Consider the following 27,067-nt stretch of genomic DNA (forward strand, 5'->3'; position numbering starts at 1 on the left):
GAAGGGCTCAGCTCTGTTCCTTCCTGCTTCCATGGACAGTACCCATCCCAGGTTTGCATATTAAGAGGCAATTCGAACTGCTAGGTTGGCAGAAGCTGGGACAGAGCAACGGGAGCTCATTCCGTCGCACAGATTCCAGCTGCCAACCCTATGATTGGCAAGCCCAAGAGGCTCAGTGGTTTAGACCACAGCACCAAACACTGGCTCCCTCGACCTGAAGTGAAATGAGCGCAACACCCCATAGTCGCCTTTGACTGAATTTAACCATCTAAGGGTCCTTTACCTTTTTACCTTTAGAGGCAATGTGATATTGGGAGTACTTTTTGGATCCAAACATCTGGTTACATTCCTTGTTCACCAAATAAAGCTGTCTTATGAAGAACCTTTCTTTAGGTTTCAAGCAGGTAGATTTACAGTCACAGGGTGGTAATCCACTACAATAATTAATATGACTAAGCTAGATCCATTAACTTTTAACAGGTCTGCTCTGAGCAAATATTAGTTGAATACCACCCATCGTTCTTGTTCATCAGTTTTTAAAGTAATAATTTTCATGATAATGTGTGACTGTATATTTCCCCCCAAGTTATGCATTATTCTATTTTATCTCATAATAACATCTTTATTGCTTTGAGTATTCATTTTCATTTGTGGGAATGTACGTATTTTTTAATGTTATATTATTATCTCATTAGTTAAATACTATTTACTATAACTTAAGCAGCAATACTCACATCAGGAATGGCAGGCTCTGGGCCTCCTGGCAGTGAGAAGAAAATAATTTTAAAAAGAAAGAAAAAGAAACTTTGTTAGTATGACCTGGAAGATACAATTTAAAGTTGTAGGCTACTGGAAGGTAGTTTTTAAGCTGTTGGGCCCCATTCCCTTATCAGGTCAAGGACTTTCAGATGAACAAACACCTATTAGACTTGTATGATTTTACAGTTTTTCATCAGTTGGACAATCAAGGGACAAACAGCTGTTCCACACGGAAAAACACACAACAATGATGGTAATCTTAAGGGTGAATAAGTGCATCAACACATCAAGAGAAAACTGAGAGAAGTCTTTATTTTCCCCAGACTTTCCCCAGGGTTTCATAATGCTTGCCAAAGCAGTATTTTATCAGGAATGTTATATTCCCGCATTTTTTTTCAGATCGTAATCCACCACAGGCTTATGACCACAATAAGCAGGAAAAGATAGCAGCTGTAGGACAATTAGGGAGTAAGGATCTCTCAGTATGCACTGAAACGTGGATAGTCTTAGAACGATATAAGGAACAGCAAAAGAAAAACACACAAAAAGAGATATCGGGATTAATATATCAGACATCAAATTCAGTGAACTGGGTTGGAAAAGACCTCCCTCTTTCCTCCTCTCCCCAACAACCCATACAACCAGAAACGAGGAGTGAACCAGAAAAAGATGGACACATCCTATTACCTGCCTCAAAAGATGAGTAGCACTGGCAGAAAGCACAGTACAAAAACAGGCTGCATGAGCACAGCACATAGTTCATGGGTGCTGGATGCAAGATTCATCACTCAATGGCTCCCCCCACCCCACTTTAACAATGCACAATGGAAATATCAACTTAATGGATATATACAAATTTGTAGACACCGCATAGATAGCTGTAAATATGCAATAATATTACTTAATATTGCTTTAGTCTTAAAAGAATTCATCTCAACTTTAGCAATACCACAAAGATTGCTAAAGAATCTTCTTTTAAAAACCTGGCTAGAACCACAAAGCCACTTTTCAATTTAGAGATAAGCAAAAGCTCATCACAAAGTAAAGAATGCACTGGGGGGGAAAAACCCACTTCTCCTAACACAGTATACAATTAAACAACATATTATTTGAAAGTTACTACTCATTTACTTTTCTGAAGGTCTAGGGCCATCAATAGGAATGGCTCCCTTTTTGTTGTTTTTAAAGAAACAGCTGCACATACATTTTTATCTTGCTTACCAAAGACATTACATTGGTGTATAATTCACTTTCATCCCAACCACAGTTTAACTTCTATGTGATTCTCCTTAGCACCCATTTTTGCAATGCCAAAACCAACCACATACAACAGATGGGTCAAGTTGTGCTTTTTGCTTTGTCTGATAGATTTTTTAAAAAATTACTAGATATATTAATCACTCAGCATAATGCTCTTAGGGCAGCATATATAAAAATAATAAAAGCACGCACAACAGAGGTCAAATACAAAATCAGTAGGATTGGTTAAGTGCTCCTGCACTGGAACTGTATGCTGAGAAACGGCACAACTTCCAGAGAATTGCAAGACTAGCAGTAATATATATATATTACTACTAGTGTTGCAATTCTCTGGAAGTTACTTTAATACTTTATATATACACAAAATAAAGTATTGGGATTATGGTGGCAGACTGCAAATAATTGTGTAGAGGTTGTTATCTCTTCTGGTCTACTGTATAGGAAACGTTTAACAGTCATTTCCCATCTGCAACACATGGGCACTCTCAGCAGTATTTGTTATCGAGGGAAGATACGTATTTTTACTTATTAGTGACAATAAAGTCTCTTTGCAACAGCTCCACCCTGACCGAAGATGAGCGGACTCTCACATCAGATGACAAACATGCGATAAAAAGATGAAGTGGAAAATTCTAAGGAAACCAGTGAAGATAATAAGACCACGTTCCATACCTGTCCAGCAGTCTGTATTGTGAAGCGCATTCCATGTTCGGAAAAGCCCTACCTGCACAGCCAGAGAAGCTGGGGGATTGAAATGTACAAGCAGGCCAAGGCCTCCCATTCTCCCCTCCGTTGGCTTTGAAAAGAACTTATAGAGGAATATGCCGTCACAATAAAGGATGCTTGACAGCTATGCTGAGACATTGCAGATACCTGCGCTAACCCCATAAGCACAGGATGTACTGTAATTCACTCAGCAGTATATCACTAGGACAAACCATCCAAACAGAGTCAAAGAGAAGCATTTTAATATTTTGTACTTATGAAAGGGACATATATATTCAAGGGAAAACAGAACTTTTGTGATACTTAATGTTATAATAAATGTGAAGTGCCTTAATCACTTCAACACATTCCATGTGCACAAAAATACTGAAACAGGTACGAGCAAATTACTGAAGTGTAAATGAAGGAGGTGAGATGCAACATGCAAAGCACACGAGGAGAAGCCTTAGAGAATTGTGACAAACCATTCACAGCCGAGACACTGTCATTTGGATTCTTAAAACCCTTTTCCAAAGTATTTTGGAGCCATAAGATTTGCTCATGGTTATGGAACAGGCATTTTGTAATTAGCTACTGCATACTAATCTGCCAATTTTTAATAAATCTAAATCGTATTATGAATACATTTAAATTTGACTGCATTTCTCGAGTTGGGAATTTATTGTAGCATGTCTGCTGCTTTGCTCAGCGTAATGGCATTTTGTAGGAAAGCTGCAAATCCGAACAAAGGTTTCTGTACTTCACACTGCTCCCCAGTGAGAAGAGCGTTTGAACAAATATCAGAAGTGTAAAAGGTTTGAGATACAGAGGAACACACAAAGCCCATTACCACAAAGGTAGACCCATGAATTGTAAGAAAAACCTGATGACCCTAAGGAAAGAATGGAAACAGATTAAGCTAGTTTGGCATGACGGCAACAATCAATGACTAAAGAAACTGAGAACCCAACACCAGAGACTTGTTAAGAAGAATGTACATTGGGGAACAATTTCATGAAAGTACATGAAATGTTAGCTTTTGGGGTTGTTGTTTTTTACCTTGTTCAAAAAACTGTGATCGCCTTTTTAAGTTTTTCAAAGAAATGGGTTCTGTGTCTATTTGAAAAAAATATGAAGATACAAAACAAGTCAGTGTGGTGTGGTTTGGCTTTATCTAATATCTGTCCAATGGATAAACACTATTCAGAGCATCCAACTTAAGCTGCATTGAAACAAACATCTTGCCAGCATAGTAGCCTATGTCACAGGAATGTGTTTACCAAAGTACAGTGCTCCTACTCTATACATCATCTTTCAGTGTTCAAAATTTCAGCAGAGGCAGAGCTAGGGCAGTAAACGAGATTGCTGGGAAATGAACAACCAGAAAACCTGGACATTGATCTCTGTTCGTTTCATTGGGTGGCCTGGGATAAGTCATTATCTCTTGGCCTGAACAACTTTACAGGGTTGCTGTAATATACTTCCACATTGGTGCCCTGAACTCCTTGGATGAAGGGTGAGATAAAACATGTAGTAATATCATTAAATGTTGTCCTGTAGGGTCTGGATGGGCTTCTTGCTCAGACAAACGTTTCGTTCAATTCTTTAGTTATTTATCATTTTGTACATGCTACTTCTATTCTGCTTGCCTTTTTAGAAAGCTCACATCAGCCTAAATATAACTAGCAAACAAAACAAATCTTAAGTAAGTGCACTGAGCTCATGACAAGCATCAGGTGTCCTTAGATCAGCAAATGTGGTGTCTTCTTGCCAGTGGAGAGTTCACTTCAATTTCTATGTGCTGCAGGCCAGAGTTATAAAAATGCATTCTTAATCTAACTGCATGGGTATAGGCCAGACTTGAGAAACTCGGGCTCCCAGATATTGCTGGACCACAACTCCCATCTTCCTTATCCACCAGGACCAATGAGGATGATGGGATTTGTAGTCCAACAATATATGGGGATCCAAGTTTGCATAGGCACACAAAGCTGTTGCCATCAACACACCACTGAAATAAATGGAAACTGCAAGGGAAACTAAGCTCTTGGGCTGAAATGCTTTCTAGTTTTATATTACAGGATAGGTTTTCTCTTCCTTTGCCTTCCTCAAAAGTCTAAACTTTCAAAAAACATACACTAACTCCAAGTCTTACTAGGCACACATAAGTTTTCACCATACAATTTTCTACACATTGAATAGACTTTTCTTTTTTCTTTCAAAAAGCATTTTACAGAGTATCTCCCTCTAAGCACACATGCGCACACACACCCACACCCACACACACACCAAAGCTCGGATTGACGTGACAGTGAAAGGCAGGTAATCCCATGAACTTGCTAGGACCTCAACGCCAGTACTGTTTAAAATTATTTCTGCCTCCCCCCCTCTCTTCTTTCATTCTTACTACACACACTCATATTGTCAGTGATGCAGAAATAAAGGAACTAGATGCCATCTTGTTAGCAGTTCTTTATATGTGCACAACGCTTCTGGAAGAGAACCCAATTTGTCTTCTGCATGCAATTATATTTATGAGCCACCTAAGAAAATTGGAAGTTCTTATATTTCAACTGTACACAACTCCCCAGTACACCATATCCACTAGGTATACATTTTCTCCTTCAATCCCAACCACTGCCTACGGCTAGCAATTGGAAAGTTCTGATGGTTTTACCTTTTTTCTCATTGGAATTTACATCTCCTTGCATTCCATTGATCTTTGTTTCTGAATCCTGAAACCAGAAAAATTAACATACTGAAATAATTCCATGACTCTTACCTTCATCCCCCACCCCCACAAAATAACTACAACTGCTTTTGACACTCCTGGTAAGCCATACAACCTGTAAAGCTAAAATAGATATTTTTGATCCTACCCCTAAAGAACTTTATTTTTATGCATATTCAATAAATGATGTAGAATGAACAATCATTCATCTAATAATCTATTACTGGATTTAAAATCTAAAAGATCTAGCAATCAGTTCATGTGCCATTATGGGCTTCTGATGCTTAGAAAATCAAGAGAAGAGATTTCGTGAAACTTGTTCCTCCATCTTCAAGAAGGAAAGGGTTATGCAAATGTTTCTCATACTTCTGGCAGCTAAGTTAAGTTTTCCGATTTAATACTGAACATGCAAGATGGTAACTGGCACGCACATTGATTTGCTTTGTTGCAAATAACTGGCTAGTAATTTGCTTTGTTGTTGCACTAGGAGAAGATGAATGATCCAATGAATGAATGGACAACCAGGAAATTGAGAGCTAAATTTGTGGTTCAACTGTGAATTGTTTTTGATTTTTTGGTGGTGGGCTTTTTTTGGATATCTGTTCTGTGAAGGTTTATAGATAAATAAAATTATTGCCTATCCTACCCAATGCAGTGCAAGAGATGCAGTAGGGAAAAATTACCTACCTGGATGGGAAGAAAGCAAGGCCAGAACAGAGAAATTACATGACAGCAGTGAGCAGATGCCTCTATGGGTATTTACGTTGGGTTCACAGGAAACTCCAGTAAGGAAAAAAAGTTTCCTGCAGTGTGCTAGCACTTCTCTCATAGCGCAATAGAACGACTGACTTACGCTGCCAGAACATGCAGCAGAAGTATCTGACCACATCACTTTCACATGTCCTGGCACAAAAAGTTGCTGGCCTGCATCACCACCTAGCTAACAATAGGACCTGGACTTCTGGTCAACAGGTCAAGACAACATTTCTTCATTAACTGAACCTTGGAGACGTTTAACTTTCATTAAGTGAGTACTTTCTAAAAGGTAAAGGTAAAGGGACCCCTGACCATTAGGTCCAGTCGTGGCCGACTCTGGGGTTGCGGCGCTCATCTCGCTTTACTGGGTGAGGGAGCCGGCGTACAGCTTCCAGGTCCTGTGGCCAGCATGACTAAGCCGCTTCTGGCGAACCAGAGCAGTGCACGGAAACACCGTTTACCTTCCTGCCGGAGCGGTACCTATTTATCTACTTGGACTTTGACGTGCTTGCGAACTGCTAGGTTGGTAGGAGCAGGGACCGAGCAACGGGAGCTCACCCCATCGCAGGGATTCGAACTGCCGACCTTCTGATCGGCAAGTCCTAGGCTCTGTGGTTTAACCCACAGCACCACCCACGTCCCTTGAGTACTTTCTAGGCACTGTTTAATGTTGCTGAGAGAAGAAATGCAGAACCTCTTCCCAAATGCAAACATAGGCGTACTTACATCATTTTGAAAATTGTTGTGCAAGTCTTTTTGTGCTGATATGCTTTGACTTTTGGCTGAAGTGCTGTCCACAGATGTCGCATCAATCCATTTGTTCTCAGGTGTACCTATAATGTTGGTAGCCATACTGGTGAGATTGAGGATTTTGTGCCTTGCATATGGCAGGGAAGGCTGGTCTTTGCCCCAGTCTGATTGGCATGTGGAGATCAAAAAATTGAAAAGTAGACAGGGAAGATGTCAAAGCATAAAGAAAAAGACTTAATGAAAATACATCAAAACCAAAACACACACAAAAAAGACAGGAGGGACAGATGAAGTAGAAAGTGAATTGGAATTTGTATGTGTGGAAATTGGTTAGGGCTTTTTATGAACAGACCGCCTTCCCCAAAAAGCAAGCATTAGTCAAAGGCAAGCACAATGAACAATAGCAAGTTTACTAACTTTTATTCTTCAAATACAGATATACACTACAGTGCTAGACTATCTGGACAGAGAAAGGACCTAATTGCAAGGGTTTGGTGTGGGGAATAGATCGCATGGATGCTCTTCCAGGAAACAGAACCACAGAACTAATAATAAAAGTGCTGGATTCTTTCTGCATCTCTCTGACAAGGTCAGGAAAATCAGTATTTCTGAAGGCTGGGGGAACAAGAAACCTATGTAAATATATTTCTCCTTGAAAAAAGTTATCTCCGGTTTAAGAAAAGAAAAGTAGACTTGCTAATGCAGATTTACACAGCTGTAACATATGCAAAAAACAACAACCCAAAATTAACAGCAGCAGGAGCTGTATTTACAATAAGCAGGTGCTGCCAGGAAAAAGCTGTTGCTGCAGAAGGCTGCAGAAATAAAGGACTCATCCATTCCCAACAAGTTCGCAGGCAAAGAACAGACACCTTTCAGGTCACGCAGAAGTCACCCCAAGGAAAAGCTCACCCTTCTTGCCGTATCGCCTAACATCCATGACAAGGTTTCCGGTTTCTAGTGAGCTGCCGATGGCTGCTTCCCACTGACTCTGGTCCATACCTGAAACCTTTGTGCCATTGAGAGTAAGGATTTCATCCTCAACATTCAACTGGCAAAAGTCTGCTGGGCTACCTGGTGGTGATGGAAAGATGAGAGCTAACTTGTAATGTCAGAAACATGGGGCAGCTAAATTAAAAAGGCACTCACTCTAATTTTTTATGTTAGTTTTTAGACTTATTTTTGGTATGTTTTATCTTTGTGAGAGCTGCTGCGAGTGCTGCGCGGCCTTGGAAAGACAACGGGGGGGGGGGGTTTAGAAGCCACTGAATAACTACCAGGACTTGTCATCCATATTTAACATACAACATGTCTTTTCTTGTGCCTAAGGCATGACTAAGCTGCTTCTGGCGAATCAGAGCAGCGCACGGAAATGCCGTTTACCTTCCCGCCGGAGCGGTACCTATTTATCTCCTTGCACTTGGACGTGCTTTCGAACTGCTAGGTTGGCAGGAGCAGGGACCAAGCAACGGGAGCTCACCCCGTCACGGGGATTCAAACCCCTGACTTTCTGATCGGCAAGCCCTAGGCTCTGTGGTTTAGACCACAGCGCCACCCGCGTCCCGCCTAAGAACTACTTCTATGCAAATAATTGTTGGAGTGCACCTTTGGGGGTGAAGTCAAACCATTGGAGAGTTACAGGGCCTGCTGTGGCTGTAGATACTGGTATGGAAGAGACATGTTTTGTTGCAGCTGGGGGTAGATGAAGGCGCCTAGACGTGGTGCTACAGGTGTCCCATGGAGTTAAAAGTGTGGATTAATTCAGAGACATAAGAGGTACATATAATCATAATGACTCAGCATTATACAGCCTTTATTGATAGTTAATTGACATGACTAGAATAGTTTGGTATTTTTATAGGCATAAAGGTTTGTTGTGAATACAAAGCCAAGCAGTTAAGGTGGTGTGGCAGTTTCTTGGTTTTGCAAATTGTGAACAAGGATCTCTTCCTCTCCTACATTAAAAAAAAAAAAATGCTAAAAAGGCAAAAGCAACAAATGATCCTCCATAAATCTAATATGCCACCCTATCAGACCCGCCAGAGAATCACTGCTGTTTTGCAACTTGTTATCTATGTCGCCTCTGTGAACATTTTAAAAACACACTCATATTTCCTCTGTTTACACTGGTTTTCAACCATGTTGGTAAGCACAGCAGAGAAGTGTGAACACTTCAGAGCACTTTCCCACCCAAGATCAGGAGCACTTGCCAATATCAGTTCCAAGTTATGAAATGAGATTTTTTTTTAACAGGCACCCTTAAAGGCGCACTCCTCCATTGTCTCCCAAGACAGATGGATGCCAACCGTGGTGAAATTTTAATAACCTTTTCTATCACCAACCCCACACCTGCTTCCCATCCTTTCCCCCAAGGGGCTGACATGTGATGTTACTCAGGCATGTCCAACTTTCAAGAAACTGGGATCTACTCCCACTATAAAAAAAAAAAACAAAACTGGCAGTGATCTACCAAAATCATCAGTGTTGTTGAGCTTTTTTTAGGTGGTGGGAGGGTCCTGAGATCTACCACAGTCTACCTTTTGGACATCCCTGTTCTAACTCATCTGCAACATTGACAGTGAACTTGCCAGACCAACTTTGCCAGAATGGAGACCTGAATCCAGGGTTCTCCTGCCTGAATTAATGCCACGATGGCTCTAAAGCACATTTCAGGTTTTAATGCAGAAAGTTCCAGATGCAACACCCAGCATCTTCAACTAATAAGGTCTCAGACAACAGTTCTGCGAAAGGCTTCTCTGCTCAGTGCTATCCAGCAGAGCCATTCCATGTTGTGAAGGACCTTTTACATCATGGCAAGCAGACGTTACATGAGGTCATGGAACCCTATTGTGACCTATTTGCAAAGCACTTTGCAGATAAAATTACTTAGATCAGCTCCGACTTGAACTTCGCAGGAGTCCGGAGGAATTTTGGATTAGAGAGTCTGTTTGTCCTGTTTAATTGGATACCTTTCAGCTGATTGGCTGTGAGGAGGTAGGCAAAATCTCGGGGGGGGGGGGTGGATTCAATGGCCCATTATCTTGATTATTGCTTATCCTGTATGATAAATCAACTGTCTCAGCTTCTGTTGAGCAAAGGACACTATAGAATGCCTCCCTTTGGCCATAAAGAGGCAGTGATACGACTTCTGTTTAGCAAACTATCTTTGGACCACCTTGAAGCTGAGTAGCTATAGTTCATTGTCTAATATGGTTACTTCGAGACTGGGCTACTGCAATGCACACTATGTGGGGCTTCCCTTGCGCTTGATACAGAAGCTGCTGTTAGCATAGAATGCGGCAACGCAAATGCTGACAGAAGTGAGACCTTGTCAGCATATAACACCTGAGCTTAGAGATCTGCACAGGTTGTCAATTTGTTACTGGGTCAAGTTGAAAGCTCTTCCCCACGGCCTGTGCCATCTAGCATTCTGTAAGGATCTATCGTTTTCTCCATGCTTCTTAATATATTCATGAAGCTGCTGAGAGAGATCATTAGCTTCTGGGCTGTATTCAAGACACCGGCCATACAGGGTTTTATAGGTTGATATATTTCCTGATGTGGCTTCTACTCCAATGAATGACTTGCCAAGTGAGGCCTGTTGCTATACTGCTTTTCGGGAGGCTGGCAAAGAATGGTCTTTTAAAAAAGGTTTTCGATTCTGATAGCAAAATTTTGATAGGTTTTTGATAGCAGAATCTGGATGGGCATTGGCCATGTATGATCTAGCTGAGATTCCTACACTGCTTGGGGTTGGGATAGATGAACCTTGGGGTCCCCTCCAACTCTACAGTTCTTTGATTCTATGATTAATGGTGCAATTTGGCCAGCTCAGTTTGTTGCTGGAATTTGTTAAACAGGGTGGATGCCGTTTATTCATTCATCTGAATGTAAATTGTGGTACTTTGGCAATTCTGTCTGCTTTTATTACTGTTTGTGCCACTCTGAGTTTTCTTGGAGAAGCAGTAGGGACTGGACTTTTAAAAGATACATAATAAAAATTATTCTGCTTTAGGCCTAGAAGAGCAGCTATCAATATGTGCCCACAGCAGTGGGCAAACGAACCAACAGCCTGCCTTGGAGGGTGACAAGAGGGTGACAGCTGCATGCGTTAAGATTGTCGCCTGAATCTATAACTTCATGGCCTCTACTTGTACCGAAAGCACCACAATCAACTTTGCCTGTGCTAAGTTTCACGGATTCAGGAGTTGTCTCAGACTTGTTGTAGGTCAGACTCTGAGCTTCTTTAATTATTAAAATCTTAATCTCACTGCTTAGTAAATTACAGAAAAACCTTTACTGCTCCTTCTGCTATGGCATGCTTCATTGTTGAAGAGCTCTAATGAATTCCTTTTGGGAGGCCAGAAAGACAAGCTACAGCTTCTATTAGGGAAATAATCCTTTTTTGTTGTTTTAAGAGTAGGGGGGGAAACAAAGTTTTGTAAATTAATGACGCTTTACAACAAAGTAAAATCAATACTGCCGAAAAAGTGATATAATTTCTTCACAAAAATGTCATGCAAGTCAAAGAGCTGATATAAGAGACATCATTTATTTCCTCTGAAGTATTGGAAGGTGTTACTTGAATATGAAAAGTTGATAAATTTAAAATTCTAGCTCAGCTAAAGCTTGCTTATTTTCTTTTAATACTATAAATGATCATCATGATTTGTTACTTATATGTTATGATGTCATACATTGTTTTGCTTTTATCACAAAAGGAAATAAAATTTATTTATTTTTAAAAAATAACCATCACTATTTTATTCAAAGACAACTAAGAATTTATTGACAGTATTGTCAATAAGTTTAACTACATAAAAGACAAAAGACAAATCTTACCTTATTCCTTGCATGCAAATTATTTTAAAAATTGCAACACATCTATATGAGAAAATTAATGCGGTGCAATATAGACCTAAAGACTTTTTTTTGGGGGGGGGACATTATTTTCCTGGCTGCTACTGGAGAGCTACAGCTGACAGCATAATCAATCACACATGCAAATAAGAAGAACACAAATTAATCTTAGAGCATTCTCTCTCTACCATTCCCAACAGTTTTTTCTTTTTCCAGCAGCCTTGCCACCCAAATTTGCAACCTGAATTCTTCAGATCAAGTTAGATCAATTGCTTGCCTTCCAATTAACTTTCTCAAGGCAAGCACATTAAGAGTTTTACATGGGAATTTTTACCTTCTTCTATTGACTTCACGAAGACTCCAGAAGGATCCTGGTGCACTGCAAACCCAAAACTCCGACTGCTACCTGGTCTCTGGTTTATACTGATTCTCATATCACTGTACTGGTCCTGAAAAAAAAAATTAAATAGAACATGATACTGCAGTATCTGGTGTCACAGGCTCCTACATGGAGGAAAGTCTATCCATTAAATAGGTGAGGCAACTTACAATGTGTGCTCTGGGCTTTTAAATTATCTATCAAGCAGACAGAAGTGTTCTCTGCACTAAAGAAGGCTAGCTAGTGCTTTACTTTGGCAACTAATTTTAAATGTTGCATTCCTATAAATACTTGGGCCTTGCTGATAAGACCTATTAAGAGGTGCTTCAGCGGACAGAAAGTAACCCTTTGATACGCATACCAGTGATGACAGGCAGTTCAATTGCTCAAACAACTACGTTTTTACTTCTGCCTCTTGCATTCAGCAAATGAAGTCTAACTCAAGATTAAAATTGCTCCAGGCACATTTGGTGGTGAGAGTCCCCCATTCATATGTCTCAATAATCCATGTGTTGACAGAAGCTCCTTTGGTAGCCATGAATATGTTTTGTATTTGAAGATAAGCTGCATTTTCACGATACAAAAACCAACACACACATACGCCACAACCAACCAACCAACCAACCAACCAACCAACCTACTTCACCAAGTCAGACAGGTATCAACATGATCTAGAGGCCTAAAGACAGCATCTTAAAAAGCAGAGACATCACCTTGCCAACAAAGGTCCGTATAGTTAAAGCCATGGTTTTCCCAGTAGTGATGTATGGAAGTGAGAGCTGGACCATAAAGAAGGCTGATCGCCCAAGAATCGATGCTTTTGAATTCTGGTGCTGGAGGAGACTCTTGAGAGTCCCATGAACTGCAAGAAGATCAAACCTCTCCATTCTGAAGGAAATCAGCCCTGAGTGCTCACTGGAAGGACAGATCCTGAAGCTGAGGCTCCAATACTTTGGCCACCTCATGAGAAGAGAAGACTCCCTGGAAAAGACCCTGATGTTGGGAAAGATGGAGGACACAAGGAGAAGGGGACGACAGAGGACAAGATGGTTGGACAGTGTTCTCGAAGCTACCAGCATGAGTTTGACCAAACTGCGGGAGGCCGTGGAAGACAGGAGTGGCTGGCGTGCTCTGGTCCATGGGGTCACAAAGAGTCGGACATGACTAAACGACTAAACAACAACAAGAGGCCTAAATTTGAATAGAAGAAGAGCTTGCCAGATCAGGCCGGAAGCCCTATCTAGTCCAGTATCTTCTTCTTACAGCGACTAACCTGATCCGTATAGGAAACCCATAAGCAGAACCTGAGTGCCATAGCACCCTCGCCACCTGGGGTTCTTCCTAGCAACTGGTACTGGTCTCCAACAGTGGAGGTAGAACATAGTCACAGTAGATAGTAGCTACTGGTAGTCCTATTCTCTTTTGGGAATATGTGTGGTTCAATACACCCCAACTATTACAGAAATATCAAAACATTAGCACACCTCTCCCCCAAAGACTGGAGGATTCAAAGCTGAAAGCATTGTCAAGGAATAAATTGGTTTAAAATGTCTGGGAAAATCCGAGAGTATGGCAGCCCATATCGGAAGTGTTGATGCAAATTCCCCCCCACAAAAGCTCAACAACTTTGGCCAAACAAACAAACATTTATACCCCACCCATCTGGCTGGGTTTCCCCAACCACTCTGGGTGGCTTCCAACCGAATATTAAAAACAATACAGTGTTAGACATTAAAAACTTCCCTAAACAGGGCTGCCTTCAGTTGTCTTTTAAAAGTAAAATAGTTGTTTATTGCCTTGACATCTGCTGGGAGGGCGTTCCACAGGGCAGGCACGACTACCGAGAAGGCCCTCTGCCTGGTTCCCTGTAACCTCACTTCTTGCAGCAAGGGAACCGCCAGAAGGCCCTCAGAAATGGACCCCAGTTTCCGGGCTGAACGATGGGGGTGGAGACACTCCTTCAGGTATCCTGGGCCGAACATGTTGCTGGACAAGATAAGCAACTGGGATGACCAAGCAAGCTCCTCTTATGTTCCTATGAATGACACCTCAGTGTCCGGGCTGGATGATGGTGATGGAGATGCTCCTTCAGGTATACAGGACTGAGGCCATTTAAGGCTTTAAAGGTCAGCACCAACACTTTGAATTGTGCTCGGAAACATACTGGGAGCCAATGAAGATCTTTCAGGACCAATGTTATATGGTCTCGGCAGCCACTCCCAGTCATCAGTCTAGCTGCCGCATTTTGGATTAACTGCAGTTTCTGAGTCTCCTTCAAAGGTAGCCCCACGTAGAGCGCATTGCTAGTAGTCCAAGCGGGAGATAACTAGAGCATGCACCACTCTGGCAAGACAGTCTTGTACAAACCTGAGACTTTTCTGTGGCTGCAATGTACCCTTACTGTACGAAATGGAAAAGCAACACCTGATGCTTTTGCCTCTGGCTGGCTGCATATCCACTACAGGCATGTGGCCCCCAGAAGGCTGCCCATGAGGCAATGTAGCCCTTGGGCTGCAAAAGGTAACCCACCCACTTATTTACACGAATTCCTTTCCTGGCCTATCCTAAAGGTGGCATTAAAGCACAATGGCAATGATGAAATGGATAAACATATTCACAGCCAACAGAGAGCAAGCCTGAATGGAAAAGCCTTAAGGCAGGGATGGGGAGCCTGCAGCCCTCCAGATGTTGTCGGACTACCACTGACATCATTCCCAGCTAGCGTGGCCGATGGCCAGGGATGGTGGGAGTCCAGCAACACCTTCCTCTACCTTAAGGGGAAAGGGTGTTGATGTTACAGGTTGGGATAAGATAAATATAATCAAGTGGAAACATTTAAGGTAAGAGTAAACCCTTGCCATAAAGTGTAGTCTGATTTCTAAATCTCACTGAACGCATTTAAATGCAAGCTCCCCCAATCAATGTGTGCTATCTTTGTCTAAGCAGCAGAAACAATTCTAGTCTTGGGGTATTATTTAGTGCATTGAATTGCACCCAGGCTCAAATTTCTGCTTCCCAGAGGCTCAAGTACAAAAGAATTATTGCCTTTTATTCAAACCGTACCTGCATTTCAGCAGCTAAATAGGCAATCAACAATCTCCTTGCAACTTTCAGAATAAGTTGACTGGGAATAAATGTTTGTTCGGAACAAAAGGAGAGGGCTGTTGCCTTCACATGACCTTCCCAGAGGCATCTAGCTGGTCACTGTGGGGAACAGGATGTTGGCTCAGAGAGATCTTTTGTCTGACCCAATGAGGCTGTACTAAATATGTGGGGTAAAGGGAAAGGGGAAATGCACAGAGGCTAGGCTTCCCCATCTTTGAGGTCACATCCACACCAAACATTTAAAGCACATGGCTTCCTACAAAGAATCCTGAGACCTGTAGTTCACCCATCCCAGAGCTGCAATTCCCAGCACTCTTAATGAACTACAGTTCCCATGATTCTTTAAATGCATAGTGTGGATGTGATCTGAATCACCAGGATATGCATCACTCAAGACACTACTCTCTGTTGTCAGTGCTTCTCCCCTTTCATTATACCTGCATTTATTGTACTAGTTGGGATACATATTTCAGATGCTTAGAATTGCAAAATGAATTACGCCGATTTGGAGACCTATTATTTGGCTTCCCAAATGACAATCAATTGTAAGAAAAAATGTTAGAAAAGTTAGAAAAGGGTTGCATTAAGATTTGTTTTAAGATATGGGTTGAAATGAAAAAACTTTTTTAAAAAGCCACACCTAGGGATTAGACAACTGTCTGGGAAAGTTGCCTCATGGATCAACATCCCAGGGTCTAATTAACATTTCCTTGCTCTAAGATAAATAATACTTATAAGGAAAGTAAGGAATGCTACTCACTAAGTGGATAGTCATTAAATGTTGCAAGATACAAGGGTAACAAAGTTCTGGCTGCTGACACTAATTTTACATTTCTAAGTGAGGAATGATGGGGACACAACAGTTTCTGTCAGTATCATTAAAAAAGCTCTAGTTTCTGAAGCTGGAATTAAATCACTTTCGTATCTTGCGAGACTGCAAACCCATAGCAGTGGGGCAAGTTCAAGCTCAGAAGAATTATACAGCCAAGTGATGTTTGCGCTATAGCATTTGCCATTAATGAAGAGACATTCTGGTCTTTGGGCTGCCATACGTCCGGATTTCCCCGGACATTACCAGGATTTCAAAGGTGGAATTGACATCTAGGGGAATTTCTGAAAGGTGGCCTCTGTCATGGATCTTAGGCAAGTCAATCGAAAAAGTGTGGGCTTTTTGGCCTTCTTGTACAAGAAGCTCAAGTTTATCTACAAAAAATTTGGGGTGTCCTGGTTTTTACTTTTTGAAATATGGTAACCCTACAGCTGTTCAGTTTTCTTTTACCAATGGGAACAGCTAGGAAGACACCATCAAACAGCACACAAGCTCAGACATCTTCTCCCATGCACATGTGTGCTTATTTAGTCTGCGGATCAAGATGTCAGCATTTGCAGAAACAGTTTGAAAAAAGAATGATGGAAGGAGATTCACTTCAAAGTTTAGCTGAACAGTTCATGAGCTGGGAGTAGCAAGAACAAGATAGAGAAAAATAAAAATGGAAGGTGAACAATACTTAGCAAGTTTATAAACAAATGTTCAAAGCTAATCCCTTAAGACATTTGCCCTTCCAGGATGGAAATGTACTATATTATTAAACTGACTGCAGGGGAAAAGTCAGATAATCCGCAACACCTGGTTAAAGTGTTGCAAATAATTGTGAATGCAGAACTAGCAGAACAAGCCACCCAACAATTGCATGTTTATATTACAAACTGGAAACTAATTTCAGGCCCACATCCGTCAGGACATCAATAAGAAACACAAAGTGTCTTCGGAAGATGAATGAACCTACTGTTGCCTTCAGTAATTCAGGCTTCAACCCAAACACAGCAGTTTCAGTTATTGTTTATCTATTATTTGCCCTAAGAATTTCATTATGCTGCCTTGCTAATGCCACCTCAATCTTTTTTGTGCAGGTTCAGTTGAAACACTTGCAGCTTGACTTTCCTGCCTTGTATCTTGCAAGTGACTTACGAAAACAGTACAAACACCACTAAAAAGCACAACTAAACCAGCTGCAAATTTAACACAAGGATCAAAGATTAACCACCAACAGATGAGTTCCTTAATTTAGAAAATATGGACCATTATCTTTAATTTGCTGCCATACTACTTCTAGAAATTATTTCTACACCTGCAAAAATCCAAAATCCTCATGGAAACTATTGACATGGCCCTACTCCCCCAAGCCACTATTCTAACTTTTCTGGAAGGAATTGACTAGCAGGTAAATTTACTAGCATGCATTGTGTGTGTGTTGAATCTAAATAACTCTACTCATCAGGCTAAATCTCTCTTGAACGGCCCTAGCCAATACTGCTGCCTTGTTTTCCATTCTGTATCTGAAAGAACTTCCTCCTATACGAGTCTCACCTGCCAAATGTAAAATTACAGTTCACCTTGGACAGAGACCATGCATATCCTCCTGTGCCCACTGCTCCTAGCACACCAACAACAGCCAACAAAGCATTACAATGTGTAAATGCTAGCATCTCTCCATACTCACTTGTGCTCTTGAAACCTCAGTCTCTGGATGGCTTGTTTGTTCTGCTGCTGAAGACCCAGCTGCAACTGAGTCATGGGTAGTATGATGCTCTGATTTAGGGCCCAAGTGATTAACATCTGCACCTTCGCTCGCAATGGCAGCATTCTCTGTAGGCGATTGTCTTGTCTTTGTCTTGTCCTCAGCAGATGAGTATCTTGTCCAAGTCTTGTCCTCAGCACTTCTTAGGTCACTTATAGATTGGCTTTGTCCGGCTTCTGGCTTAGAAAGTGAATTGCTGGTGAATGCATACTGAGTTCTCTTGGACACATCTACTTCTCCATTATATTTTGGGGCGTCATCCATCTAGGAAAGGAGGTAGTAGTTGGTGGTTGTTGTGTTTTTTTATAAAAAAAAGATTATTATTTACAATTGGTTTCAACATGTCGCCCTAAATGTTTGCCTTCTTCCTCATGTTCTCTCAGGCCCTCTGCCCGCTACTGACTGGCATCATCAAGTAGATTTCAAAAAGTAAAAATTCTATAGCTTTGGTCAGAGTAAAATATTCAAGGAATAAACTGCCTGCGCTGCAGTATATAAAGGTAATTAAATTAAACCCTTTAAAATCATGAGTTGGGGTAGCCTGACGTAACAGAGACACAGATCCACTGAAAAGAAGCGGCACAAAATGCATTTATTGCTCTGTTCTCCTTTAGCAGCAACTTCATTGTCTGTTGCAAGTCTCTATGAGGTAAAACGATTTAATATCATTTCCCCCAAAATATTAGTTTATACAGAAACATCTGTCTATATGTTTTAGGCACTAGACCAAGTAACTACTCATAGAATCATAGAGTTGGAAGAGACCACAAGGGCCATCGAGTCCAACCCCCTGCCAAGCAGGAAACACCATCAGAGCACTCCTGACATATGGTTGTCAAGCCTCTGCTTAAAGACCTCCAAAGAAGGAGACTCCACCACACTCCTTGGCAGCAAATTCCACTGTCGAACAGCTCTTACTGTCAGGAAGTTCTTCCTAATGTTTAGGTGGAATCTTCTTTCTTGTAGTTTGGATCCATTGCTCCGTGTCCGCTTCTCTGAAGCAGCAGAAAACAACCTTTCTCCCTCCTCTATGTGACATCCTTTTATATATTTGAGTAACTCATTGTTACTGCAACACATTTTTAATCATTTCTACATGGTGGGGGGGGGGAGTGAAAGCTCCTTTGAGTTTATTCAGAAGAGTTACCCACAGAGACATTAGGAAGATGATTTTTTTTTTTACCGTAAATGACCTAGGAAGTGATGAGATTCCTCTTGAATGGACACCAAAGGGCCTAGGTGTAACCACAGACGTTAGTCTGGCCGTATCGGTTTTCTGGTAACTTCTTGGGAGAGAAGCTGAAACCCGAGCTGACCCAATTGGTGCATTTACTGAATGATATGTTGACAAAGGGGGCTGGTGCTTTTCTTCTGCTACACTCTTAGGTGGAGCTTGAGATTCGATTCTTGCATAGCTCTCCGTTCCCTTATTGCTCTCTTGACTGTTTTCCTCATTCTTCAAGGAGCCGGCAGCATCGTTTTCAACAAGGTGCTCTTTTGAAGGCCTTGAAGGAATTTGCTCTCCACTAAACACATCGTCGTTTGACAAATACATTCGCCTGTTTTCCGCTCGATGCTCAGCGCTGCTATAGAGCCCTTGATCTCTGCCCTCCCTAAGGGGGGGGGGAAAGTGCATTACGACATCAGTGACATAAAGAACAGGTGGGATTTCAGTCATCATTTCGCTATTAGGTGTACTCTGAAGTGAAGACAGAACAGTGGAAAGGTTTGTGGCTATTATACAAGCTTAATCCGTGCACTCCTAAACAGAGATCACAATTCTCTCTCTCTCTTTTTACATATAGTACTATGTATATTTTCAGAATGTTAGGTGTTTCCACAAATAACCTTCTCTTTGGCACATTTAGGAAGACATTTCTTATGGCTGGGTGCCCAATATATAGTGCAATCCTGTAATACTGAGTTCACTGAGACTTATTCTCAGGATTATGCTGTGATCGTGTACTGCAGCTTGTATGTTTTATTGTGGTTCAATGTAGGCTTTTCAAATAAAGGGTTTTATTTTAAAAACTAGAGATATTTCAATACGGGCATCTCTCAGTTGCCATTTTATTTGTTATGTTTTAATAAAGGCTTAATAAAGGCTTTCATTTGCTTCTGATTCCACTGGGAACACGCCGCATTCACTCTACAGTTGAGTTGGGACAAAGACATGCAAAAGCCTTTGTCGTATTGTACCAAGAATAGCTCAGATAGACAAATATCAGGTTTTTTAATAATCTAGAAAGACGTCACCCTACCAGCTAGAAGCACAACCACAAATACTATTACCATACTTAGTCAGAAGCAAGTCACAATGCAATCAATGGGTCTTACTTCACACAAATAGTTTTAGGATCTGGGTGCAAACTCTACCAATCATTTTAGTTTGAAAAGGCAATAGGATTGAAAAGGGATCCATAAATTTAAACTTAAATTAGAACTTAATTATTCACTCCCTTTAAAAAAAATCTACTAAGGTGATTAACATACAGTGAAAATCATTTTATTAGCAGAAATCATCTTAATCACTTCTTAAGTACTGAAGGAATCAGTAACCATGGAGGAAAAGCTGAAGACTGAAATAAAGTAGTCACACTTGAGTGCTGAAAAGGTTTTTGGCTCCATCCTAATAACCCTTTCTACAAAGGAAGTCATTTAAACTCTGTGCAACCTACTTCTAAATAAACAGGCAGAGCTGTTCGAAATGCTAAATATTGTTTGCCAACGTTACCTGTCCCTCTGCATTTCTCTCAGAGATTTGCCGCGTCTTTCGGAACTCTCAGAAGTTCTCCGCTCAATTTCTTCTCTCTCCTCCTTTTTCTTTTGCAAATCAGAAGTGTGGCTCTTACGACGGTTTTTCCATTTTGCCAAATCCTGAGTACAAATCAGGCAAATGAACACTGCATTTCCTACAGACCTTGGTAAGAGCTACTACTGTGAATGCTCACGGATCTCATTACCTATCCAAGAGTGCTCATTCTGACTGGATGTTCAGGCGCTCTAATTTCACTCTACATGTCTAGTGTTCCTGCATTCTCAAGTATCTTCCTGCAAAATTGTCTCTAAAAGAGCTGGGCAGTGGCTGTCTTCTGTTCAGATGAAGAAGATAGTAGTCTCATGTTTAAAAGCATAAAGACTTTGCAAGGGAAAAGGAAGTACACGGTCTCAAAAGCAAATTTGTCAGTGTAAATATTTGCTCTTCCCTTTCACAACAACAGTCAATGGAGGTCTAATTTTAAAGATACTTTTGTTCAAACAAAATAGGAACACAAGTGTGTATTTTATGTTTAGCTTGTCAGAACAGTTTAGGACAGTATTTTTTATTGTTTCCTATTGGATACAGTATAGAAATACAGGCTCTTTTTAATTATGTGAATGACAGTTGTCTGGAAAAATGGTCCATCCCAAAATGTACCTTGGGTCCCTGCATGAGGCATTCCGATTTAACAGGCTCTTGGCACCTCTTGAAAACTGCCCAGGCTGGGAATTGAATTCCCCTGCTTTTGTTCCACGGACAACAGTGCCATCCCTACAGTCAGTTTTCGCCATTTACAGCCCTTCGTCTTGTAGTGCAAGACAAAAGAGCTGCAAGAGAAAATATAATTCCTCTCCCTTTTCCTCAAGGAGAGGTATACAGATTCTTGTCCTGTGCTATTTTGAAGTGGCCACGAACTCTAGATTCCTCATGACTTAAAACTGAATAACTGTTCATAATCATGACCAGTGGTGGACCTTGATTTCTTAAATTTCAGCAGCGTCCTTTTCCCAAGCCAAATTCGGTGCCCCCTGCCTCTTACCTTCCATTCTACATCATAGTTGCAGTGCCTCCTGTGGTGCTCCCAAAGCTCTGTGCCCAGAAAACAAATCTGGATCTTTGGAATTGCCACACCCCTCCCAAATTAAAGGCAAGGGGGGCAGAGATTTGAAGGCAGAATAAATGGGAGTGGAGTGCTTACCTCTTCCTGTGCCCACCCATCCCTTTTTTTTAAATTTTAGGCCTGAATTAGACTATTTGCAAAGTGACTGTGCATTTTACCTGAAAGTAGGGAGCACTGAATTCTAATTGGTACCACCCACTTTTTGCTTCCCTTTGACTGTTGAAGGATCTTCATGCTGCAGGATTTGAAGTGCATCTTCAACATGCTGTTAAATATTTATAAGTTAGTGGGTTTATAGGTTATAGATTTATAGGTTAAGGTTAGAGAGCATCATAGCTAATTTCCTTGGAGGAGATAGCTTGACTCAAGTGTGTTTAAGATAAATCCGGGTGTGTATTTAAGATGCGTAATAAATAGTCCCCGTTAATCTTTTAATTAGCATGTGTGAGGGCCCATCTAAATCAAACCCTGTGTGCTGGACCATGTGCCAGACACCCTTAATCCTGTGATGTCAACCTGGGTTCAAAGGTACTGGAGACAGCCTAATTTCCTTTGAGGTGAGAACCTGGGGGTCAAAGGATTGAAGACCTAGGTGTGAGAATACAGATGAGTAGGGATTATTTGTGCATTACAAAAGAGCAAGGCTAGAACAGGTGGGATGTGACCATTCTCAGGGAAAGGTAAGCAGCGGAGCAGGGACACTGCTGCTTTTGGAAGAAGCTGGCGCCGCTTGGAATGTAATGCTCAGAAACCCCTCCACAGCAGGTACAGGTTATGTATATGTGCAATTAAACCATCTATCACAGGCTTCCTCAACCTTGGCCCTCTTGATGTTTTGAGACTACAATTCCCATCATCCCTGGTCCTGCTAGCTAGGGATCATGGGAGTTGTAGGCCAAAAACATCTGGAGGGCCGAGGTTGAGGAAGCCTGATCTATCATAAAGACACTGCAGTCTCCACTGTGCCTCTTTTTCCAAAAGGAAACACAGACCCCAGTGAAAGCTCCTGCAACCCCTGGAATCTCGCTCTGTTCGTGGAGATTGGGGTGCTGTGTGACTATACTTACGTCTTGCCATTGTTCATCTTGTTCTTGTAGCTGAGTCCTTATTCTCTGAAGCTCCTCATAACGCAACTGACGGATCGTTTGGAGCTCATCTGCACTGACATCATTCAAGGATTTGCTCCTAGGAGTCAACACATCATTATGTTTAAGTTTCAAATGGCCTTAATTTGGAGTAACAATTACTTTGGAGAGGGAGCTAAACTATCCATTCAATAAACCAAACTGCACTAAAAACAGTAAGGGACTACTTGAAATTATACATTTATATTGTTGGTGCTCAGATGTTTATATTTAATGACCATCTAAGAGAGGATTTTTTCACTTGACAGGAATATGCCACAGTACACTCTGATATTGATAATATACTTTAGAACTAGGATTGTTTTGTTTATGTGGTGTCACTTTAACAGCAAATCATTTCCTGCTGTCATCACAAACAATGTCTCCCTCTTTAACTGCTTACAGAGGGCTAGACCATAAAGCCCAATATTGGTTGATGAAGCTGGAAGTTAAATATTATGGTTGTACTCTGAACAACACACGCTGGGGAGCAAGTCCCATTAAATCAAGTGGGATTTACTACTCTGTAAACATACCTAGGATCACACTGTATGAAATAATAGAAACATTGACTGCACCCCAGTTATTGAATGAAGTTTTAAAAGGCTTAAAAAATCTAATGTATTTGCACTTTTAAATGTTTACAATGTTTGTTACAAGTCAATGGTTTTTATAGGGGGGAGAAATTACTCAAGTCAAAAGTTTCCCCAGGAAGTCAAACAACTTCACAACTATTAACTTGGTTAAAGCAACAGAAAACCTAAATATATTACATGTAACCTCCGTTAAGGAATGGAAATTCCAGCTAAGTCTTTAGTACTCCTTTCATACCCTTGCTGATTTTGGCAGCATATAACAACTTATTGTGGAGTTATCTGAATACTTACTACAAATCTAGTCCATTTCCAAAGGTCATTGCCAAAAAGCCACGAGAGACATTAGACAAGATTGAAATAAAGTCACAAAACGCTCATGCACATTGTATTCTACAATGCAGCATTCAGCTCCCAAACAAAGGCAACCTACATGCATATAATCTGATAGCATTATCTAAAGTAAACGCCAGAGCTTTCCTTTAAGCAGCATTTCAGTAGCAATCATGCTCTGTATTTTTCATTAGTTTAGTGTTGTTAGGGTATCTGCTCATATAAGTGTTTGCAAATATTTGTTTCATCCTGCTTTTCCAACAAAAACATTGTTTGCAAAAGCTGTCTGCCACGACTACAATCCCATACAAACAGTAAGAATATAGTTCAAAATACTGCTGTGCAAAGCGTATTTTTCTTGGGGACTGGGTTCAGGGACAATGGAAGGTATCGTCTTCTCCTCTCTCTCTCTCTCTCTCTCTCTCTCTCTCTCTCTCTCATAGCTTGCTTTATGTTGTGGATTGTCTGATAAATAATAGCTAGAAAGGAATGTTTGTTACTCATTGCGAATATTCTTTCCAGTTGGGATGAATGAGGCATCCAAAATGCTGAGTTATAGCCACCAATTTCCCAGAAAAGCAGAGAAGACCATGTCTAGTTCTGTCTCATGGCAAAGCTTGAGAGAGAAATAGTATCTACAGTTCCCAAAACAGTAAGAAAAACACTACTTGTGTCAAGGCAGGAGAAAAATGGTGGATTCACTTTTTAAATCTTTTATCTTTCTCTCATAAGAAACTATGCTAACTTGATACTCAGGTGGGTCAGGATGTAAAAAAGGACTAGTGGAAAAGATTTACTGTGGAGAGAGACTTTTATAAGGTGACCCTGCAGATCTTCACAAATAGGGCATTTGTTGGTGAAGCTACTCTTGTATAGTGTGATGAGATGAAGCCAGGTTTTGTTAAATGTTTAGTGTCATAGGCTAGAAAGATGCAGGATTAAGCCTATGACCAAGGTCGCACTCGACACTTTCTTACCGAAAGATATAGGGTTGAAAGAGACCAATAGGGAATTGATCCATCTGACTAAGTTTGATGGAGGTCAAATCCTCTGCCTTGGATGAGAGAGTTGGAGACAAAAAAGATGGTAGGATCAGTTCTTGTTCTTTGTATAAGAACAAGCTGACCTTTGGAATAAATGCTGGATTCATCTGACTATCTTTGTGGAAGTTACACACATTTTCTCTCACAAAGAAGGCATCCAATTCAGATACTCTGTGAGCTGTTATAGCTATCGAGGGGGGAGGAACACTTCCAGAGATAGTAGCCACCTCTGTTCTTATAGATTTAACAAGGCAGGCCAATTCTGGTAGAGCTCGTTTGAAGGATTGTGTCACCCAAGTCCTTGCATCAGGCAAGAGGTATGCCAGCTCTTGTAGCTCTGTCAAAAAGTGGTGGTGATTTGGAGGGGTAAGGCAGAGGCATCGTGACTCTTTTCAAGAGCTTGGCTTGCTCCTTACTCCCCATCTCCATGGCCCCTTTCAAGAGAATCATTACTCCAGGGAATAACAGAGCTCAATAGCAGTGCTGGCAGTGAAGTCTCTACTACTGAGGTTTTAAGTGTCTCCATAAATTTGTCAGGTAATTTATAGCGCTTTTGGGGTAAGCTAATAACTTTTTTGCTTTGTAAGCTATTTGCCCAATCCTGATCAATCATATTAGGGGGAAAATGAACAACAACAAAGAAGAGTTGGCTTGGATTCAGTGAAAACAGATGCTCATCTGGAAACTGGCTGAAAAGCTTCTGGAGTTTCAGATTGTAAATCTAGGATGGAGATAAGACTTAGATGGTAAAGGCATGGAATCCTCATTGTGAAAAGACTAGACGGGGGAATTCCTCCGGAAAACAGCTTCCCTCTTCTTTCTTTGCCGGGATACTCACGGGAATTGCAATCACTCCATGTGTAGAGGGTACAAGAGCAGTGCTACATAGCCTTTGTTTTCCTCATTCCTTTTGGAAGGCAAGCAACTGGGATGAGGCTGTAAGGTCATGAGAGACTGCACAGCCTTGATGAGAACCTTCTGATGAGCATGGGGTGGAGCCAAGGGGCTGTTTGGATGGGTGTTTTTGATATGGTGGCCAACCTGGGAGGACCTTAGAGGTTTTGAGATGTCCCTTCCTTGCTCTTGTGAAACAGCTGAGCAGAGATATCTGCCAGGTTTGGCTGCTTAATGTTTCTGATCATTCATTCCTCTAGAAGGAGGGAAGGAAGTGCTAAACTGGAAGCTTCGCTTGGGGGACAGGAGGTCACAATGCAGGTGCTTTTGTGTACAAAAATAGTAACTGGCCTCTAAGATGGTGCCATATGGGAAAAACACTGAGGACTCCACACCCAACTGAAGTGGACCCTCTCTCATCACAGGCCCCTTCTGTATCATAACTGTGGGTGATGGTCAATGTGTGAATGTCTCCTCTTTTAAGGCCTTCTGTTCTCTCACAGTAACCCTCATAATCATAAAGAGGATTATGGACCACTGCGTCCTGAGAAATGCTGCCCCAGATGAGAGAAATTTCTGTTGGCTGGGAGTGGTGTGAAATGGGCAGGGATGCTGCTAACCAGTGGTCTTTAGATACTGGTGGCACTGCTTGCACAAAGGCCCCTCGGTGGTGGCAGCAAAAGTGTTGTATTCCTCCCTCCCCAACATCCCTCAAGTGTTGTTTTTTGTTGAAGCTTTTGCTGTCCTTCCAGAGGGAGTCGTGTGGAAGGGAGGCTAGGCAAACGTCTAGTTCATAGACAACACAAAGGTCTTTTCTTTCCTCCTCTGAGAATTTGGGGGGGGGGCATGAGAGACTAAAAAGAAAAAAAAACCTAAGAAGGAATAATAATTACAAAATATGCTGAAGAGTCGTCATACAGGAGAAGCTCTATCCTAGGTGAAGTCAGCGAAAGAACTGGAAGAGAATAAGGGACACAGAGCTATCCAAGAATTCTATCACATGCTTCCTTGCCTTCCTGGGCAATTGGTGGCTAGAACCTAGCTTACTGGAACTCTCATCACCCCAGATGAGAAGGGGCACTTAAGAGATTTTAAGAAGACTAACAACCTTAAAACATTATCTAAGAATATCTGAATCCTGGAAGTCCACATTTTATAGCTATGTTAGTGCAGTTGCCCTCTCCAATGACTCTCACATTTAGTTTCATTGCCAAACTACATGTAACTATAAAATGTGGCCATGGTTATTGTTTTTTTTGGGGGGGGGGTGTTGAGTAGTCATCATGTACCTCACTCCCACACCCACCCTATAAGA

General features: G+C 41.3%; 1 protein-coding gene and 1 long non-coding RNA gene across 11 annotated transcripts in view; one reads left to right on the forward strand and one right to left on the reverse strand.

The window, feature by feature from the left end:
* LMO7 (LIM domain 7) overlaps window positions 1-27,067 on the reverse strand; it is a 143,908-nt gene that overhangs the window by 17,627 nt on the left and 99,214 nt on the right. For 4 of the 10 annotated variants that reach the window (XM_081002897.1, XM_081002896.1, XM_081002903.1 and 1 more), the window contains 11 exons: window positions 22,833-22,950; window positions 20,619-20,761; window positions 19,068-19,497; window positions 17,807-18,148; window positions 12,156-12,270; window positions 7,874-8,035; window positions 6,938-7,125; window positions 5,402-5,459; window positions 3,784-3,840; window positions 3,575-3,616; window positions 735-760 (listed from right to left, as the gene is read on the reverse strand). In XM_081002897.1, coding sequence (XP_080859023.1) covers window positions 735-760; window positions 3,575-3,616; window positions 3,784-3,840; window positions 5,402-5,459; window positions 6,938-7,125; window positions 7,874-8,035; window positions 12,156-12,270; window positions 17,807-18,148; window positions 19,068-19,497; window positions 20,619-20,761; window positions 22,833-22,950 — 1,681 coding nt within the window. The remainder of the gene's footprint in view (window positions 1-734; window positions 761-3,574; window positions 3,617-3,783; window positions 3,841-5,401; window positions 5,460-6,937; window positions 7,126-7,873; window positions 8,036-12,155; window positions 12,271-17,806; window positions 18,149-19,067; window positions 19,498-20,618; window positions 20,762-22,832; window positions 22,951-27,067) is intronic. The other 6 variants (XM_081002894.1, XM_081002895.1, XM_081002899.1 and 3 more) reach the window with 5 other exon arrangements.
* On the forward strand, window positions 8,045-11,231 carry LOC308475897. Its single transcript, XR_013985500.1, has 2 exons — window positions 8,045-9,955; window positions 10,977-11,231. It is a non-coding gene; the product is annotated as an uncharacterized lncRNA (long non-coding RNA).

This window comes from Podarcis pityusensis (genome assembly GCF_964106645.2).
Source record: "Podarcis pityusensis genome assembly, chromosome: 4".
NCBI classification, from domain to species: Eukaryota; Metazoa; Chordata; class Lepidosauria; order Squamata; family Lacertidae; genus Podarcis; species Podarcis pityusensis.